The sequence below is a fragment of the Monopterus albus genome, unplaced genomic scaffold, assembly GCF_001952655.1.
Source record: "Monopterus albus unplaced genomic scaffold, M_albus_1.0 scaffold126.1, whole genome shotgun sequence".
Taxonomy (NCBI): domain Eukaryota; kingdom Metazoa; phylum Chordata; class Actinopteri; order Synbranchiformes; family Synbranchidae; genus Monopterus; species Monopterus albus.
In genome coordinates this window covers 2,194,932-2,215,817 of record NW_018128006.1, presented here as the reverse complement: position 1 = coordinate 2,215,817, position 20,886 = coordinate 2,194,932, and the positions used below count along the sequence as shown (strand labels likewise).

General features: G+C 39.7%; 1 protein-coding gene across 2 annotated transcripts in view; it reads right to left on the bottom strand.

Annotated features, from left to right (window-relative positions):
* Positions 1-20,886, bottom strand: part of tafa5l (TAFA chemokine like family member 5, like) — a 59,306-nt gene that overhangs the window by 15,206 nt on the left and 23,214 nt on the right. For both annotated transcript variants that reach the window (XM_020612586.1, XM_020612585.1), the window contains exons 2-3: positions 15,885-16,034; positions 2,548-2,675 (exon numbers count right to left, since the gene is read on the bottom strand). In XM_020612586.1, the coding sequence (XP_020468242.1) occupies positions 2,548-2,675; positions 15,885-16,034 (278 nt within the window). The remainder of the gene's footprint in view (positions 1-2,547; positions 2,676-15,884; positions 16,035-20,886) is intronic.

Sequence of the window (20,886 nt, the reverse complement as noted above, 5' to 3'; positions counted from 1 at the left end):
GGGACTGTTGAAAATACTTAATACAGAACATGCCTGGATTTATCCTTTGACTCTACACCACCAACGATAATTGGTGGTCACCATTTCCACTGAGCATAGAGGTGCACAGTGTGAAATATGCAAGAGTGTGAACCACACAGAGACAATGAGACTTGTATCCATGGCGACTCAGTCGCTGACTAGGCAAACAGTAGCAGCTATTGCTGGCCAGAGTTAAAAGTATTTTATCCCCTCACTAAGGGGCTTTCACACACATTTATAATGATATTAATTTTATACTTGTTTTATGATACAATAAAACTAAAAGGTCAGGTTAATCCTCACTTAGACCGGAGGTATGATGGCTTTGAGCTTCTTGTGTATTTTTCAGCACTGCAGCATTGGCAGCTCTGAAGCATTGGGTGCATGCTGCACTGTGAGAGATGCCTACAGAGGACCAGCTGCCCCCATATTGAAGGCTTTAAAATTTCACTATGTTTTGTACTCATTTACATCTCCCACTAAGTTAGGGATAGGCCACAAAGTGCTGTCAGTTATTAACATTTGTCAGTACTACAGTACACTGATACCTAAATAAGTCAGATCTCCTGTTATTTAACACTTTACAATAAAGGGACTAATCATTTACTTAAGTAATGTTTAACTAATGCATGACTCATGATGGTTTAATGCATTAATTACTGCAAGATGTATCATGAGTCCTGTTACTAACCATTCACAAATGATCAAGTCACTGTGGATTTCTGGGCTTAGTTCAGACTTAATATATCATCAGCTACGGAACATTAATTCACATTTACATCATATATTTAATTGATGTGCCACCAACTTACTTACTTAGTCCCCAATGCATTTGATCAGGAGAACACTATCTATGCTAATGAAAATATTAAATATTGTGTTTCTGCAGAAATGCTGCAAGTGGTGTGTAATATGATAAAGAATAATAAAGCCAATATATTGCTGGCATTTTCTTACAGTCGTTTTATAATTTTTGCAGCATGTTTTTTCTTACTTGTAAATGTGATAAATCTATATAATCAAACGTATATCCATAAATATGACTGGGTCATGCTAGTAACAGGCAAAAAAGCTTAATATTTTCATTAGAATATATACTGTTCTCCTTATAATGCATGGGTCTGCATAAACCTCGGTGTTAACAGAATGCAGCTAATTTGGTGACGCATCAACAAATGTATGAAGCAAATGTGAATGAACATTCCTTAACTGATGATGTGTTAAATCTGAACTATTCACAGAAGGCTGCATTGACTCGATCGTTAGTAAATGGTGATTAACAAAAGCTCATGATACATCTTGCAATAATTCATGCACTAAATCAAGCATTAGTTAACATTACTTACATTACTTAAGTGTATGATTTGTAACCTTTTTGTATAGTGTTACCTATTTAATCAACTGCTCTGATTTATATTTACTCCATACTTTGTCAGTGAGAGTTAGATGTTTTACAGAATAAACCTCTAATTGCCCACACAGGCCTGGTTGCTTATTGGATGAATCAACATCGAAAACTACTGTTGAACTCTTCACTATTGGTAACAGTTTTCAAGCATGTTGCAAACATGGCAGCACACCCATAAAGTAATGTCACTGCACATTTTCTTCCAGCTGATTATTGTAAACTATTAAAGGATCTCCATGAGCAAGAGAGACGATGGCTAGTCTTCCCAGGATCTATAAATACTTGTGGAATTGAATATACATCGAAAGTAATAAAAACAATTAAATAAATGAGTTTAAAAGGTTGAAGAATGGACTAGTACAAAACCCAGAAGATTAAGAAGTTAAACTGCACTTGACCAGATCGCCTAAAATGCAACATATCATGCTTGCAATTTTGTATTAAATGTTATTGATATGGGGCTCAAATCTAAGTTGTGTACAGAATAATTTAAATGATAAATTCTTAGTATGCTGTTGTTTCTGTCTAGTATATTTAAGATGGTTCACATGGAAAAATGCTTTTTCCTAATAACAAAATCAAGTTTGGTTTTACATGATTCTCAGTGAAGAACTAACTGAGCAGCTTTTACATATCCTTATTATTGGCTGCAGACCAGACAACAAAGTGATATCAGAAGGGGGTTAAAACCAATGCCGATATGACCAGATTTATAACATCTTTAGAACAGGTAAATGCCTCTCTAATTTGTCACAGTGTTCTGAGAGTATGTTTCAAATTATTTGATTACTTCAATGCGTTTCCATGATACACCATGGTAAAGAAATGTTAAACTTTGGAATATAATTAAACAGCTACTTTCCTGTGACACGCCTGACTGGGGTGAGGCCAAAAACGTGTTTGGAAGTTTCGACTCACTGAAAGTACCCCAGAATTATTTTTCTGCCCTTTGTAATTCAACGCTGAAACATAAGCACTGACCTGCTGTTTGACTGAATCGTGCTGGGTTGAGACTTCACATGACACTATCAGCTGGTAGGAGTTGCCCAGGCTGAAAATCTGGGCATGATGCTGTTATGTGCATATGGCAAATATTAATGATATGTCTTGGAAATTACCGTGACAGTCTTGATGCGACCGCTGCCCCTAGTGCAGGTCCAGCCGGATCGGTTGAACAGGAGGCTGCAGACCTCCCCCTCCAGGCAGGGAGCCATCTCGCACCACTGACGGCTCCGCACGATTCGTGCTGGGAGGATGAAGGACAAGAAGGCAAAGATGCAACTTAGACAGACTCACAGACCCAGGCTTCAAAATGTCAACTTTTTCTGAAACAAGTCTGTCCTATTTATACCCACCAGACAGAAAAGCATCTTGTCATGTTGATGTGTCTACAAGCCTTTAGTATTTTAATTAGGTTCTTGTTGAACTACTGTGCCTGAATTGCCTGTGGTAATAACCTTTACAGACCAGCTGGTGGTCCATAAATTACCCTCCTCCTAATGCTAGCTTTCAGTTTGGCTACAGAAAGATTGCTTTTTCCTTTTGACATTTTCATAACTGTCTTTTGTTAATTCTACTCGAAAAGTTCTAGGTAAAAGGCATTTGTTCCATTTTATATCACAGTTTTGTTGGATTCTTTTCTTGAAGCTGCACTGTACAATATTTTCCTCCAACTTGCATTCAGTGAACAGTACACCGAATATTATTATTTACCACTGGGATGTTCAATGGTCTTACACTGGCTGTCTTTATTGACGCAGGCTTTTATATACAGTTGAAGTCAGATGTTTACATACACATACACTTAGGTTAAGGTAATTAAAACTGTTTTTTTTAACCCCTTCACAGATGTCATGTTAAACTCTCATTTTAGCCAGTCGGTTAGGATGTGTTCTTTATGCATGACAAGTAATTTTTCCAACAGTTCACTGTATCACAGTTCCAGTGGGTAGGAAGTTTACATACACTCAGTTGACTGGGCCTTTAAACAGCTTGGAAAATTCCACAAAATGTCATGGCTTTAGAAGCTTCTGATTGGCTAACTGACATCATTTGAGTCCATAGGAGGCACACTTGTGGATGTATTAGTCAGTCAATAATACACAATGAAATGTAACAACGAATGAGAGCATTCATATGGAAGCTTAGTATACAAGTTAAATGATGCTTACCTAATATTTGGCCCCAAAGAGGGGACTGTCAGGTCATGCCGTCATAAATCTTCAGAGCCCCACAAAATAAACAACACCATTTTTGAGACATAATCTGCTCTTAACACAGAGCATCCCTAAGGTCTACTTTTAAACTCAGTACCTCTTTGTATGACAGCATGAGAAAATCACAGGAAATCATCCAAGACCTTAGGAAAAAAAAAAAAAAAAAAAAAAAACTGTGGACCTTCAAATGTCTGGTTCTTCCTTGGGAGCAATTTGGTCTGAAAATTACAAATCAATCCCGGAACAACAGCAAAGGACCTTGTAAAGACACTGGAGGGAACAGGTACCAAAGTGTCTATATCCACAGTAAAATTAGTCCTGTAGTGATGTAACCTGAAAGGCTGCTCAGCAAAGAAGAAACCACTGCTCTAAGACCACCAAAAAAAAAAAGGCCGACTACAGTTTGCAGCTGCACATGGGGACGAAGATCTTACTTTCTGGATAAATGTCCTCTGGTCAAATGAAACAAAAATTGAACTGTTTGGCCATAATGACCATCGATGTTTCTGGAGGGAAAAGGGGAACACCATCCCAACCATGAAGCACGGGGGGTGGCAGTATCTTATTGTGGGGGGGGAGACTGGGGCCCTTCACAAAATAGATGGTATCATGAGGAAGGGAGATCATGTGGATATATTGAAGCAACATCTCAGGGCATCATCCAGGAAGTTAAAACTTGGGTCTTCCAAGCAGACTTCCAGAGTTTTGGCAAAATGGCTATAAGAACAAAGTCAAGGTGTTGGAGAGGCCATCAAAAACATGACCTCAATCCAAGAAAACATTTGAGGGTAGACCTGAAAAAAATGTGTGTGAGCAAGGAGGCCTACAAACCTGACTCAGTTCCACCAGTTCTGTCAGGAGGAAGACATCCTGAAACGTTTGACCCAGGTTTAATAATTTAAAGGCAATGCTACCAAATACTAACGATGTATGTAAACTGAGAAATAAAAGCTGAAATCAGTCTTTTTTTCCTACTATTATTTTTACATTTCACATTCTTAAAATAAAGTAGTGATCCTAACTGACCTAAGACAGGGAATGTTTATAGGGTTAAATGTCAGGAGTTGTGAAAGACTGAGTTTGAATGTATTTGGCTAAAGTGTAAACATCTGACTTCAACTGTACATGTACTGATCAGCCTTAACATTATGACCACCTGCTTAAAACTGTGTACATAGGAGTCAGTGCGGCAGCTGGTTGGCACTCGTGTCTCTCTGCAGCTCACTGTGCATCTTCTGTGAATCAGTTTTCTGCCATAGTTCTACTGTCAGAAGAGCACGAATGTGTCGACCATTCAGTGTAAAACTTGTGTAAAAGCAGTAAAAACTGTGGTCGTGAGGACAAGTTAGAGATCTTTAACCAAATCCAACAGCCTCCCCACTCTAGATGTGATATCACCACTGAATGTTTCTCTTCATAGAGACCAATGTACAGTATTTCTCATTTTCAACCATTTTAACAAAGGAACTAACCACTGCAGACCAGGAACACCCAACAAGACCGGCAGTTTGTGAAATGCCAAACCATTAATGATGCTCAAGCACTTAATTCAATAGCAAGAATTAGGAACTATTGAGCTAAATTATTATCATTACTATTAAATTATTTTACTATGACAGGGCTTTTAAAACCTGAAATAAAGTTGTAGTAATATTTCAATGCATAGATTAGTAGTGGTGTACAGAATAGAACATAAAGTCAATAAAAAGTCAACAAACTTGAGTTTTCTTAAAGCTATTTGTCTGGAGATGTCTGGCTTTCAGAATGAAAGCCAAAGATGCTCTCAATCTCCTTGGCACTGAATTAGCATTTGCCTGTAGTCGATAGTGATAAGCACTGATTGTTCTTTACACAGGGCGCTAAAGCAACACTGAAAGGTTACCAGCTCTCTGTGGACCTGGCCAGGGCTGCTGCCTCTGCCTACCCACGATCCCCTAGGGCAGCACACTGTGGAACGAGGTAACATGGTCGGCAAATTGAAAGAGAGCAACTACAATTCGTTGAACGTCCACAGGAGAGCTGAAGGCAGAATGGAGAGGGGGAGAGGGAGAGCAAGGAGGTGTGGAAAGGGAGACCTTGTGACATTTTGCTGTGAGATATTCCCGGTCCAGACCTTGTTAACGGTCTGAAATTGGTCTTTGAAGTGTCAGACTCCGACTGCTGCTTTGCAACAAAGATCTGTCATCTTGTGGTATTTATCAAACCGGCTGAACAGCACCTCTCATGTAAAGCCATTCTACCTCAGCAAATAATAGATATTGTTGACACATTGGAGGAAGAGTGGCACTAGAGTGGCACTTTTTTATTATTTTTTGGCCTCCCAGCATAGTCAGGCAGCGAGGGGAGAAGGCAGTGGAACAAAACAACACAGTCATCTCATTGAACAAGCCTCAAATATGAATTCTTTGCAACTATATTTCAGAGAAAAACCAACTCCTCCCTGAGCACAGATGCTTCCATGAGTAGAGAAATTTCTGAAATGACCTTCCCCCGACACAGCAACATGCTGTGGTGAATTTTCATTTTCACAGCCATCCGTCTGGAGCAACAAAGCATAGATTTATCAGTCAGTTGCAGTTGTAGTTTTGAGTACATTACTGGGCCAGCAAAACTCAATTTCCAGGGCATGGAATAAAAGCTGAGCTGGCAAAGCGGTGGAGTGCTGACTAACTGTGGAGTGCATCAGCCCAGAGTCGCGGAGGTTGGCTAAAATAAATGCATTTTTCAGCTGCTGCTACAGTATCCAGGCACTTGATACCTTGCCCTTGTTACTTTTTCAATGCCATCCACGACAGCGTGACTTGATCTACGCCCCATAAGCCGCAGTGCTCTGCTGGAATGAGTTTGTTGGGATGAGAGCATAATGACTTCATCGCTGCTGTAATAAGTTCATCAACAACAACATCATGAATAACACAAGCAACAACAAACTGGCATCGCTGCTGTTTGGCTTAAGCCTGTCTCCATCCATCAAACTTATCTGTCCAATACGCTGGCACACGCAACTGCAGACGTATTAAAAAGCAACCACCCACAAAATCAGCAGTAGCCAGAGCAGACGTTAAGCTTCTGAGCTGTAGCTGTCTGAAAATATTTGTTTGGTGCTACAGTACCTCCTATAGTATCCTTTACATGCTGCTGGTATAATAAACCTGTCTTAACACAACTGGTGCAAATGGCTGAGAATTATTGCGGCTATGCTGGCATTATTGTTAAATATCTGCTTTGTGCTGTTTGAACATGGTTTCAGGGCTGCTGTTTAACTTTTTTTCTTGTTTGCAATGGTGAAAATGTGCAGCAGCAGCAGCACAGGTGGAACAGGTGGCTGGGAGAGAGAGAGAGAGACTGTCTAACACCTGGGTGGTCCATCCAGTTGCCATCACTGTCAGATCCCACCCAGGGACGGTGGACATCGGGCCAGGCTTGTCAGCTGCCAGGGTCCCTGCTGGGGTATGGCTCTGGACCTCCAGCTAGATCACACGTAAGACCATCTGTCCCCCTGTGCACAGTGCCAAGCCCTGCCCTGCCCTGCCCAACACAACACCGCCAGACGGGGCGCAGAGGAGGCAGGAGGGACAGAAGGTGCAATGGTGATTCTCAAAAAACAAAAAAGGAAACACACCAAGAAGGTTCACTGCATCAAAAAGACAACATAAAATAAGGCACGAATCACCACAAAAAATGAACTCTCTCTCTCTCTTCTGATAATGTAATAAAAGCTAAGAAATTCATCAGCACTGATACCAAGTGTCCAACAAGATTAGCTAAGTAGCTTAGCTAAGCAAGAGAAACACAGTTAACAGGTTTTTTTGGCAGGCTTTCTGGCTGATGTTAATCAAGTTTTTATCATGGATCAATTTGTAGCAGCCAGATTTTCAGCCCTCTGTCCTCCAACCTGCTACCAGAGGCGTGATGGTCTTTCAGTTCTAATTATGACAACAGCTAAAGCCAACATTAAACAGATTTTAAACACAGCCAAGCTACAAGTGCCTCCAACCTTCATCATAAACTGTGTTTTGTTGAGCATGCTGATGCTGGGAATAACAGATTTTACTGGGGCTTGCTTTCAAAATAACTTTAGTCTTTTTGAAAAACTGACTGGTAATGTTTGAATTAGGAAGTTAAACCACAAAGTGACTTCATAGCAGGGAATTTATCAATATACAGTATCTCACTGAGGTGAAATTCTAACAACATATTCTTTTGGGCAAGAAAACACTTCAACTTTGGCCATAAATATGTGACTCCCTGGCTTTTCTGTTGTTGGTGTGGATGGAAAACTCAGACTGCACTGATTAAATATCAAAACATTTGTTTTTACTATAGGGCTGGGGCCCATTTATGAACAATAAGTATACCAGACATTTTCAAATAAAAGCTGGTATTCAAATATAGGTTAAGCACTAATTATTTCTATACTACAATTATTTATATTGTGATTGAAACTCAACTCTGTATATTTTTCAAATTAAAAGCCTATGAAGAAGGAAATTTATTATGCTGTCTTGGCCACTGGAAGGATTTTAGTGTGAAACATCAAAGTGTTAACTTGGCAGTTTGACACCGACAGTTGCGTAACAAAGACTGAAAATGTAAAAATAGAAATAAATGGAGAAAATTGGCGAATGTAAATCATATTTCTGGGAAGGGAAATGGAGCACCAGACTGGTTAGTACATCAGTACATTCTATAAAAATGCACACTGTACTAAATTTATTAAGACACAAGGTGAAAATGGAAGAAGTCATAAGCCTTTGAAAAATGTTAATACAGTATGTTGATATATTTAAAAAGCCTGTCTCCAATATATGTACCAATCAAATTCTCTCAGCAGTTAAGTACGACGAAATTTTCCCAACTGTGTGCTTCCTCTTGTTTAATATCTTCAGCATCACTTTTGTGTTCATTTAGTGTCTGTAATCATTCCACTGGGTGTGAAAGCAGAAGCTAGTAGCCAGCATATATATGGTCTCCTCACAGCCTGCAGCCTCTTATCATGGTGGCCATCAACCTTCTTACAATTACAGTGTGATGTGGTAGCATGGCAACAATGGGCCAAGCAAAGAATGGGTGAGAGAGTGGAGCAGCAGATTACAGTGTGCGCGGGGAGACAAGCAAAGAAAAACATAATCCTCCTGTGTGTGCCAACCAAAACTGAACAACAGTGACACAAAACAACACAAAAGGAAGGCAAAAAGCTTGAAATATATCCTGAAAAACTAATAAAAGAATTTATGTAGTTGAAAGAAATAAAACACTGCACTGCACACTTGTTCAGTGGATTAAAACCAATAAGGAATAACAGAGTAAACATGTCATACTGCACAGACAATGCAGCTACCATCTGGGCCAATCAGCCAATAAATTCTCAGGTAACACATATAACAAACTTAATTCGCTATACTTTCTGGTATGAATACTAGAACACTAGTGTGAATACTAGCAGGAGGACAAAGAAGATGAAAGTATTGGTCTAATTGTCTCCTTTAAGCCACCAGCTGCAGACCAATGTACTGTAGGCCTTGGATTTTTGTTTCTATTCACTAAAAGAAACAGCAAAGACACTCAAATTAACAAGCTTTTGATGGTGATAATAAGTGACAAGATGAGTTTCTCCAATCTTAACTTGCATGGATAGATACTGTCCTTTGCAAGGTCAACTGCAAACAGTCAAATAGCAAACTGTGCCAAGTACTTGACTAGTATTTTTTTATGAAAAGCAACAGTAGATCCATTCTATTTACAGGGGAAAAAAAGCTGACAACAATGTGCACCAGCCTCTGTTTCTTGTTACTGTGGGAGACTCCAAATGGTGGAAAATCTAATATGACATAAACTGATGGTCCTTTAAGTAAGCTTGTAATGCGTCGCTGTGTATGTGCACCATTCTCCACATCAGTCAATCCTTCAGGGATGGAGAGGACGTTGATTACGGTTTCAGTTCTGATTTGAAAGCCTGCCACCACCACTGACATGCCAATCACCATAACTGGCAGTGGAAATGCTTGAACACCGTGTAAAGAGTTTCAGTGAGTTTCATCAAAAATCCAGTCAAATGCACCTGAGATATTGCAGATGACGGAAGCGAGATGTGAGAACTGGCAGATCTATTACGGCCCACTCATTTCATTTAGAATTCTGAAAGGTCAAGTAGAGGCACCAGCTGCAGGCAAAAATAAATTCTTTGTCTTAAAATCTTAATGCTGTAAAGTATAAACTAGATAATGGTTTTCATAATGCAGTATTTTTGCAGTTAAGACACGAATGCACTGTGATGTTTTATACCAACAAGAAGTTAGTACTGCCAATTAAAAATATGTAAATGTTCCCGAAGCTGTCTTGTCACCAGCAACAATTCGTTGCATTTTCCTTTTTCCCTTCATGCACTCTGGGGCAAGAGTGTCAACACTGCACAAAAAAAAAACTAAACAAAAAAAACAAAAAAAACAAAATGATTTTTAATATGCATCTTTGAAAAGATTTAGTTTTGCCGCTTTTCCAGTGTGAACATAGTACATAGTCAGATTTATGTAGGAATATGTGATATTTCCATAAAAATGAGTGTACTCAATAAATCTGTTTTGCCTGCCATCCATGGTGCTGATTCTGGAGCTGTCCTGGGTGCTAACATTTGTGCTGGCAGGCTGAAATCCCACTGGTGAGGGCTATGGCCAACAGGTTGCCTTTGCCTCACCTTTTAAAGCTGTAATTAATCCAGATCCTAGTTTCCTGAGTCCTGGAGACACCTCACCTGGCCTTTGTTCCAGCCAGTTGTGCCTCTTTATAGAGAATGATTTAGTTATTATGTGTTTAGTTTTCCCTTCACACTCTCTCAGAAGCCTTTTGTTTGTTTGCTCTTACAAAAGGTTTATCAAATTTCACACTTGTGTGCAGTGAGTTTTCTGCACCTGGGTTCTATTTAGCATTTAGCGTCATTACCATCCTTTATCGCTCTACTGCAAAAAACTGTTAGACCATACATGACAGACTGACTGTGATGCTTTTATTTGCTCCTGCATCATTTCACCTGTGAATTACAACTTTAGAAAACATTTGATTATTGCCAAAAAGGCAGAAGTGTTCCATCCAACAACATTACTTAGTTTACCATCTCTAGGCCTTTTTCATGCAAATGCAGGTTCCTATAAACTTTAGGATTTCATGCTGATGATCACTGCCTCACATCCCTGATAAATTTTCAAGTCTCATCAGTTTTTTCTCCTTCTTTCATTTTGTTTATTATTAGATTTTGAGACATTTGTTTAGACACTGACAGTATAAGTACAGCCAAGAACCATGGAGAGCAATAATACGCAAAATGAGCCCGCACTGGAGTTGCACCAGGGACACTACACTTATTGTATAAGGTACACACAAAGTTCACAGGTAACTGCAACCCACAGTAACAATTTGATCTTGCTACCACTTCACAAATTATATATGAAACTAGAATTCTGATATGAACAGTATAATATCTGGATTCCCATGGTCACTGGCAGTCAGATACCACAAAGTAGATTTCTCTTTTTATCTGAGAGACTGTACATCGCTTTGCACTGTTCAGGGTGTGGACTACAAGCAACATCTCCACTCTTTTTCTTTCTTCAAGTGGACAAAAAGGACAGAAACAGAAGAATTTTCTGGAGAGAGGAAAAACACTGCCATTACAGACCTGGACCAGAACATGCTGATGGTAATATGACTTACCAACTCAAAAATGATGAATTACTCTTTAACCCAAAAAGCAAAGTAAGTTTTGAATCTGCATTTTAAGTGTGTGTAAACACACACAATATTGGGACAGAGTTCCTAATCATTGTTTACTCACTACAGTACAGCCAGTTAGTAACGGCTGTACTTTCATTAAAGGTCACTATTCTATCAGTCTATATCTCCAAAAAGGCAGCGATCCACTTCTACTGCTGTTGGGGAAAAAGTGAGATTAAACTGACCCAGAGGACAGCGAGCTGCTGCTGTGTTAATAACAAATCCCCAAAAAACAAAAACACCAACAAAAAAAACTAACTCATTACAAAGCCTCAGTAAAGAGACACAAACAAATACACATGCTTATGAGTCAGTAACTGCCTCATTGCCTAGAACAGCAAAGAACCATTTATGGGGAATTCACATCAAAAGTGAATATAACTGAATATGTTCTGAACTAAAGGTCAGAGAGGATATCTGAACAGTGGTAGCATTAGCCTCATTGCATTATCATGCAATATGCAGAAATTCCACTTTAATGCCACATAATGATGGATACCATCTCAGCTATCAGCAGAAAGCCTTTAAATGGGCCTGTGAGCAACAGGTTCCATCTTTAATGCACTGGCTATTAATGGAGTGTAGGGTGTGGTGCAGCAGGGAGCCAGTGGTAATCAATTTCCTGCTGCTGTAATCATGGGTCTCTGTAAGTTAATTAGCATCTGTTGAGTGTAACAGAGAGATGTCTGCAGAGAGGAAAAGGTAGTTAAAAGCAGCACAGGGAGCGTGACACAGGCTGTGGCACTGTGGCCTCGTGTTAGGGCTGTTAGATTAAGGCCAACATGAGTCATTACGTGACAGAACTAATGGTGCATTTGATACATGTTTGTGATGATGGTGATACTGTGAGATCCAATCAGTATCACAAATGCCCCGCTCTCTCTCATCTGTCTTATTAACCTGCTCAAGATACTCCCAATAGTACAGAGAGGGCTCTAAAGCATAAAACCTTATCTACAAAGTGGATGAACACCACGCATTCTCCATTACAAGTATATTCAAGAGACCGGAGAGCAGGAGGAAAATGTAACATGATACACAAGGAAGACAACAACAGTGGTACCAAGTGGTTACTAGTTTGTTGATGTCACAGGCTGACTGGAGGAGACCCAGTGCAGACAGCCAGACACAGAGTTGGGAGTCAAACCATCTAAAATGCATCAAAAAGATAGATACGCAAAATGATTATTGATTGGCTGGTAAAACAACCAAATTACCACAGCAGATGCTTTTAATAGAAAGAAGAGGAAGGCCACACATGTTATTCTACTATTACATTTATGCTCTTTTGCTGCTGAAGCCGTGAATAGTAGATTTTCACTTTTAAATATTTCCTGAGAACTGTAAGGAACTCTTGTGATATTATATCATCCAGTATATGTGATACAATGAAACTCTCCAGGCCAGGTACCAAACTGGCCTTGTGGTGACAACTGCTGTTTCCTTCATTCTAACCTTAGCTTTTACACCAATTTAGATTAGAAATCATAAAGGTTCTCCAAGAGAAAAATGGAAATCTGACAACTGGGCAACTTCATCTGCTGAGGAAGATGATGAAAGATTGTTTTCTGGACTCGCCAGTGATTCTGCTACAGTATGATAAACTGCACCAGTGTCGTCTGTCAGTCTGGAACCCATGTATTATGTTGCCCCCATCTAATCTTTTACTGTATAACCAAACCATGTCTGCACTTCCACAGCTGTTCTCTTCTTTGGAATCAGCTCTCCCATAGTGGAGCAATTTCTCTTTCAACTCGATCTGTTGCTACTGAACTTTGCCATGGTGTAAACGTGTCAACTTGTCACAATACTAGAGATGCAATTTTCAATTATTATTATTTTTTTTTGCCTGCCGTGCTGATTCTGATTTTGGTCAATTCCAAATTTCTTTCTTTCTAAGAACTGTAACTGACAAGCATATACAGACATTTCTGTAACTTTTCTTTAATGAAAAATTACATTGCAATAAAATAAAACATTGTATTAAGGTTTTTCATTTTCTATCTTTCTCTCACTCACTGCAGTATTTGTACTTCTCCAAATATAGACAGGTGCAGCAGGTCTGTTACATCAGTCCTACTGAGCACACAGTTCTTTTTGACGTGTGTGTAGTTTGTATTTGCTGTGTTCTACCACCAGTTAGATACACTGTGCATATGCATTTCATGCAGAGCCAGTAATTTCCGTCACTGGGTACCATTTGTTAGAGATTTGGACATAGTTTTCCCTTCTCCATGGTGTTTCTATAGGCTCCTCTGAGTGTTGTTTGTACACAAAGCACTTCCAACATGCAAGTGAACACACACCCGGTGTGAGAGGCAGACAAAATGGAACACTCTGCACATGCATATGCTTCTGGGCAGCGCCACTGCGTGTGTGACATGAACTGTAAGGGCTCTAAATCTGACCGGTACAGAATCAGAAATCTCAGAGCGATCAGCATGTCCCTGGCCATTTCTGATCACCACTGATCAATCAATTCATCTCTACAGATGTGCCAACCATACTGTAAACCTAGAGATAAAAGAAAGAGGAAAAGAACAAAAGCTCCTGTGGAACGGAGCTTTTTGTGACATGTGGCATTTTGATCTGTCAAAGCAGAAAAACAGGTGTAATTTATAACATTGATAACAACTACACTTTGTTCTGGTGTACCAGATGTAGGGCCATGATTCTGTGCACACTGGCTCACTGGGATGGGACGCATAATGGAACCGAGAAATCATTAATGTTAATAGTTACACCTGCGCTTCTCCTCGTTACGATTTGTCATGATGTTCCTGTTATGTCAAAATGTCTGCCAGAAAAAGCTCGAAGGCTTCTGTTGAAGCAGAGTTAATGACTCCACGTGTCACTGCTTGCCATTATCTCTGTTTCATGTATTTTTAGTCACAGTTGTGTTATACTGTAATGCTGTAAATGTAATTTATTTTGCTAATCTTGTTTATAATATATTATAAAGGTTTCATATAATGCATTACACTAGCTTGATACACTTTGTAGGTAGCACAAATGGGCTCTCTGGAGCCTTGAAGACATATTCAATATTCAAAAGATTTGGGGTTTTTAAAAAACATTTACAAATACTATGCCCAACATTTGTCTGCTGTATCCTCCCTGTGGTAGGTGGATCTGTAATAAAATCTTCTAAAATACCACCTGCTCTATTTGGTAAACTGTGCTTTATGCATGTTATATTAAAAAAAGAGCTTTTAACTACCACAGCAAATGGCTCTGTAACAATGCTGGTTGTGAATAATTTGTTAAATACACCATATTGGCGGCTTTGCTACATGTAGCTTCATTGTTTTCGTGACTCATGGAGCTTTATACAATACTCTTGCAGCTTAACTGCTTCTTTTTTTGTTGTTTTTAGTGTTTTTGGAGCTCATTACCATAAATATAGTTATAGAAAACCATAATATCATTATGTTGTTACCAGGGATAAATGTCTGGTTGGAGCCAAAAGTGCTGGTTTGTGTCCCAGCCATTACAGGAGAGAGTACAAGTTCCACACTGTGAAGATTGCTGTAGATAACCCTTAAAGCAATGCCATGCTTCTGGTTTTGTGGTGGTTTACTTACTGTGCTTCAAAGGTTTACTATTTTTAAAAATACACTTGATTTGATTTCTTGTCAAAAGGTAAGCTCAAGATCAAGCTCAACACAAAGGCTGAAAGCAAGGGGAGGCAGCTAGTCTGGCTCTGTCCAAAAATAACAGTCCACCTTTAAAGCTCATGAATGTGCTGACTGTTTCTTGAATTGAACCAGTTAGTTGCAGAACTTGCCAGGCACCTGATCCCAGCCATTTCCCACTGTTTTACCTAAGCTAAGCTAACTTCATATTTACCATGTAGACATTCTAACAGTCTTCTCATGTACTCCTGCTAAGAAAGCAAGATGTTCCAAAGTGTCAAAAGATCCTTTTAACAAATACAGTACAAACATTTAAAATATAACTTTATCGATTTTATATTTAGCACTGTATTTAAAAAAAAAAGTCATAAGTCGAGTGTTCACTGGAGCACAGCAAAGGCAAACTGCTCAGAGAGTAATTGTACTTTAAAGACAACAGTAATGCACAAGCTTAAAAAAAACATGGTCTAAAGCAGAAGTCCATGCAATAGACCTCACACAGACAAATAGAGGGCTCTGATCCACTGCCAAAATGTTGTTTATTTATTAATCAATTTTATGGTTACTACAGGCGAGACTGAGCCCATGATGGGATTAGTAATACGGTAGACAACCTTTAAATTATACAGTAGTAAAGTCAAACAGTTTCAAATGTTCCCAAGCAGAATCTGAGGAACTCTTTTATTAATTGCCAGTTTATCCACAGAGTGTTGCTACAGCACCACCCTTCTTCACATTCACACATTTGAGAAGAAGGAAACATTTACTTTCCCAAGACACATTTTTTCACTTGCTTCTCTAGCCACTTGGCTAGACAGGAAAGGCTATTAAACTCACCGTCTACACAGGCTGGCCTCGCCCTGGTGGTCCCGGCGATCTGGCCTCTTCGGCAGGCGCAGCGGGCTGTCTGCCTGGCGATAGTCCGTCTGGGAACGCTGCTGTCTCTGTTGAGCATCACTATCTCACAGGTTCCCACGGCCAACTGGCCTGCCAAACACAGCAACAAGGAACAAAGTACATCACATTAGCATAATGAGACTGTAATGATCATATTACAGAGGAGTAACTGGAGTTTGAAGGTGCTAACAGCAAGCAGCCTGGACTGCAGAGCCTTTGTTTTGGTTCTGTGTAGCAGTGAATAGATTAATTCTATAATCTCATATGGCTGGCTGTTCCTCTAATAAAAGTGTCTTATCATGTGGAGAAAAATAAGGTTCCCAAACTGGAGGGCATTAAACCAGGGGTGGTGCAGGATGCACTGACATGCACGGTGGTGGGGGTGGGAGCTGCAGAAACAGTTTGGGGACCACTGTCCTAAGAATTAGTTTTCAAAAGTGCAAATTAACAAACAAAGGAACAATACGAAGCCATTTTGCACTGTGAACATGAATGAGTTAAGCCAGTTACACAGTAATCAGCGCATTACATTATGAAAAACAGCTCTGGAATAAATAAAGACATATGTCTGTCAGAAGCAAGAAACAAGTTGCCAAGGTTATCACATGGAAACGTGCTGGTGCATAGGTTCGGGTGGTGAATAGGTCAACAAAACATGCGACTTTAACTGTTTATTTCTTGTGTTTTTACACATAAAGCCAAGCAAACCTTAACCAGAGTGAAAATAGGGCCGAAAACAGTCGTATATGAATAATTATTGTAGTGTTTACTGTATATGCAGTTTGTCACCAATAGTGGTACCAGATAACAAAGCACTAACATGTCTGTTTGGAAGGCAGTGACAAACTGCACGTCTTGGTTTTTAGTTTGAAGGACTTGCCCTGTGTGTACAGATGATAGATTGGTCTCAAATTCACCTCTAGTGCCACCAGCTGGCTGACATAAGTGGCTTTGATTGAAATGTCTGAATACAGTTACCATGAAATTTGGTACAGACACTCTTCTCATTCTGAGAAACGTCTCCCAGGATGAACCGCTATCTTTGGGCAATCACCTGACACTTTATTAAGCACCAGCATCAGATCGACATTTCAATTTGTTCAGTGTTTTGTTTCATGACTAAAAACCTGAAAAACCAATAATATTCCCATCATGTGTATTGTGGTTAGTTTGAAATACATGTAAAAAGTAAATGAAACCCCTAATTATTGGGAATCAATTTCTGTATTTTGTGTAAAGGTGAGACACACATAGTGTTTTCTCTAGCTAACTGTGGCTGTGCTCCTTATTTACTCCCGGTCCCGGACATTAGTGCTGCACAGTGGTTTCTTGCATTTTTCGTTCATTAATACTGACAAGCATCAAATTTTGACTCTGCCAGGGGTGAGCAGTGCCAACCCTGGATGAATTTATGCTCAGTGCAGCCAGCTTACATGAAGTCAAAGCTATTCAGTGCCTGGACTTACACCTCACTAATTAATACCCCAACATGGTGTTTGAGAGCAGGATGTTCACTTTTACATTTCTGCAAAATTATATTTTAAAAACTACAAGTTGACTAAAGAATCAGTTAACGGTTTAAGTAATGTGTGACGTGGTTGACACGGCAGTGGTTGCTGAGCACCGGGCTCCTACCACAGACCCATTTTCAAGCCAAGTTAAGCACAACTCAGATGGCATTTGGCACCGTGCCTTAAATGACGATTACCTTGCTCAGAATTATAGTTCTCCAGACATTATATTGATGGCAGCCTGGGCAGGAAGCTGTGATGAAGCAGGTTTCTAAATTTAAAGTTTGTCAGAATGTGATGTCTATATTAATTACACAAATTGGAAGAGACACACAAGGGTGTTTCAATGAGTTTATTTAAGATTTTCTTACAGCAGGAGAAGGATTTCGGCTGTAAGTCTGAGCTCAGCACTCAAACATTCACAAACTGTTTAAGGTGAAGCGATGTGCTTTGCACCCAGAATGGCAGGTGTAACTCATCTGATCATTTCTAATGAGTCATGCTGAAAAGTTTACAAGCACCATGGGCAAAAGAAAAGTTATAGCAATGCTGTTTTCAGTGTCTGTGTATTAAATGAACTCTCTGCGTAGCCTTTTTGGATGACAATTTCACTTAACGTTGAGGTAGCAGTTTTGTTTGGGTAAATTATGTGAAAACCTGAGGGAACATTTTTAATTGTCTTTTATTTAGGCCTTCCTACTGTGTTTGATGGAATTACTAACCGTTAACAGGCTTGTGTTTCATAGATAAACAAGCTTTAATCACAGTAGATTGCTTGAGGGTCTCTGCTACTTCCAAAAACACATTTGGAAAAACAAATGTTTCAATATGTAGATGACGCATCTGTCATAAAAACAAAGCGAGTGGGTTTTTTTTTTTCAGCTTCAAATGAGTAAACTGAAAATATAAAAATACACAGCTGAACTAACAATATTAATGTCAATGCAAATCTGACTCAGCTTGAACTGCATTTCTTAATAAGTGTAATAAATAATATGAATATGATAAACTCAAAAAAGCAAAGGAAACTTTCTTCACCTTTGTAAATGCAATAAAAAAGTAACTGTTTCTCCTTCCTTCCTTTGTCAGATGGAAAGCTGCCAGTAAAAGCCATTCAGGCTGACACAGAAATAAAATCAGCTCAGCAAAGGTAGATTAGAGAACCTGTGCTGCGGCTCCTGTAAGGTCAAACCCTGGCCTTCACTGCTTTATACTGCTGCTTCTAGTCACTTCTAAACACCCTCAAAGGTTCATTAAGTGAGATGTTAACTGCTCTATAGCATGAAATGATTGAGTATATATTAATAGTATGATAATTATAGCATAGTACTAATGGTAAAGGTTGAAAGGGTTGTTGATCAACACAAATGACTCATAAAATTACTTCAGCCGGCACCGAGACGTTCAAATTTCAGAAGCTACTAAGGTCGAGAGCAAGGCACATGGGAAATACTGCATTTAGCAATATAATAAAACCAAAATGTTAATGTTTACTGCATGTCTATTGCTGTAGTTTGTGGCAATTTTCAAAGAATTATTTAAGAACATGCACAAAAACTGCAGGATAAAATGGAGGGACAGTTTTAAAAAGTAAACCTGGGCCCGTACTGCTTAAAGTAAGATTTTGAACTGAAGTGAAATATAAAAGCAAAAATCCTTCATTTTTACACCTACTGACAAACTTAGGAATAAAAACAAATTTATCAACTATTTGACTTAAAAATGCTCTTAAAGTTAATGGAGCTCCAGAAGTCTACCATCACTCTAATGCTTAATAATTAACATGGAGTTCACAATTTTACAGGGGGTTATGTGTCAGACTATTTCATGGCTCTGAGTAGTTGCCAGGCAACCAGCAGAGACTCCAAGAAGTTAATAATCTCCTCCTGTACTGTAAGGCTTTGTCGCAAAGTGAACAAGTTGAACAGTCAGTGATTCAGCTCACATAATGCTTGAGAATTGGATCTTCTCTAACAAATCAGTAGATCAAATTAGTACAAATCAAATGACACATGAACCTGCAGCTTTCAGGTTCCCGGGGAGCATGGCCTGTTAGCCTGCTTTGTCGAGTCCGTAATCCAGCTTCGCTCCAGACCTACTGCATGCCAATTATTTCCACAGAAATTCAGGGTCTCAGAGAACGGATCCTTGTCAGGTTACATTTCCTCTTGTACAACACTTTGGCCTAACAAGCTATGTATGTTGAAATCTAACCTCCCTAAACTTTGCTGTAACTATTCATAGTTCCCAGAGGAAGGATCTTTATGTTGTTGGATCGCACACACAGACTATCAAATCTACATAGAGTATTTTCTAGTGATCTCTTCCCAGGTTTGAGACTTTTCCTTGTAAGTAACTGCACTTAACATCAAACTATTGCCAAGTTTGCATCTCAGTTAAGGTGATTACCGAGTGGCAGCTGCGCTTTGTGATTAAGGCTGGTGTAGTTATGCATAACATTTTTACCTGGACCAGTGTTGGGTGTCATAGAACACAACTAACTCTACAGAGAAGTGCAATGCACATTTCATGTCCTAACATTACAGCACATTACAGCAGCTGGACTGCCCACCCTCCCCCATCCAGCACCACCACCACTCAGCCCACCCTCCACTCTCTGAGGCCAGTTCCTCTTTACTTGGTGGGTGCTTGGAGGACAGAGGTGCCATGTTTCAGCACTGAACAGATGAATGGGCTTCATGCAATTAGCCTAGAGGAGGAGAGTAGTAAGACGGAAGGGGGAGCTGAAGCGGGGCGTTGTGTACTGTGTGGGAGGTTGCTTTGAAAAGTGCCCTCAGCCACGGCCAGCCCTCCATCATACATACAGACATTAATTCATGTGGCAGGGGGTTTCTGTCACTCAGCAGTGTGAAGACACACAGCATCGTCTTCATTTCACATGGTGAAATGTGCATGCAGCTGTGGCGGCAGGGATCGTGTCGAGTGGAGGATGGCTGCGCGTTACTGTCCAGGCTCTAGATCCTGTCAGAAATGACAGGGCTACAGGAAGCCAATACAGAGCACACAGACTGGCTTTCAGCACTGACTAGCAGCCTGATGACCTTATCACTGAATCACATCACTACACAAATGGTAGCGCACATACACACGGGGGCTCAAACACATATACTGTAGCTTAGAACAAAGATACGAGTCTGTGCTCTACAGTACATATCAGGGCTCTGATCAGACACAGTGCAGACCACGAAGTACAGGAGCACACATATCTTAATATCTCTGCCTGAAATAAGCTGCAAGGAGAATACACTTGCTTTCATTCTGTTCCCCTGATTTAATGTGTGTCATTGCAGGACTGAGAACCTGAGAGCATGATTAGGCTATTAAATTCGAGATACACGACACTGGTTGACCCAGGCAACGTTCAGTCAGTATAGTAAACCACCAATTATCTTTCCTGTTAACATCACAAT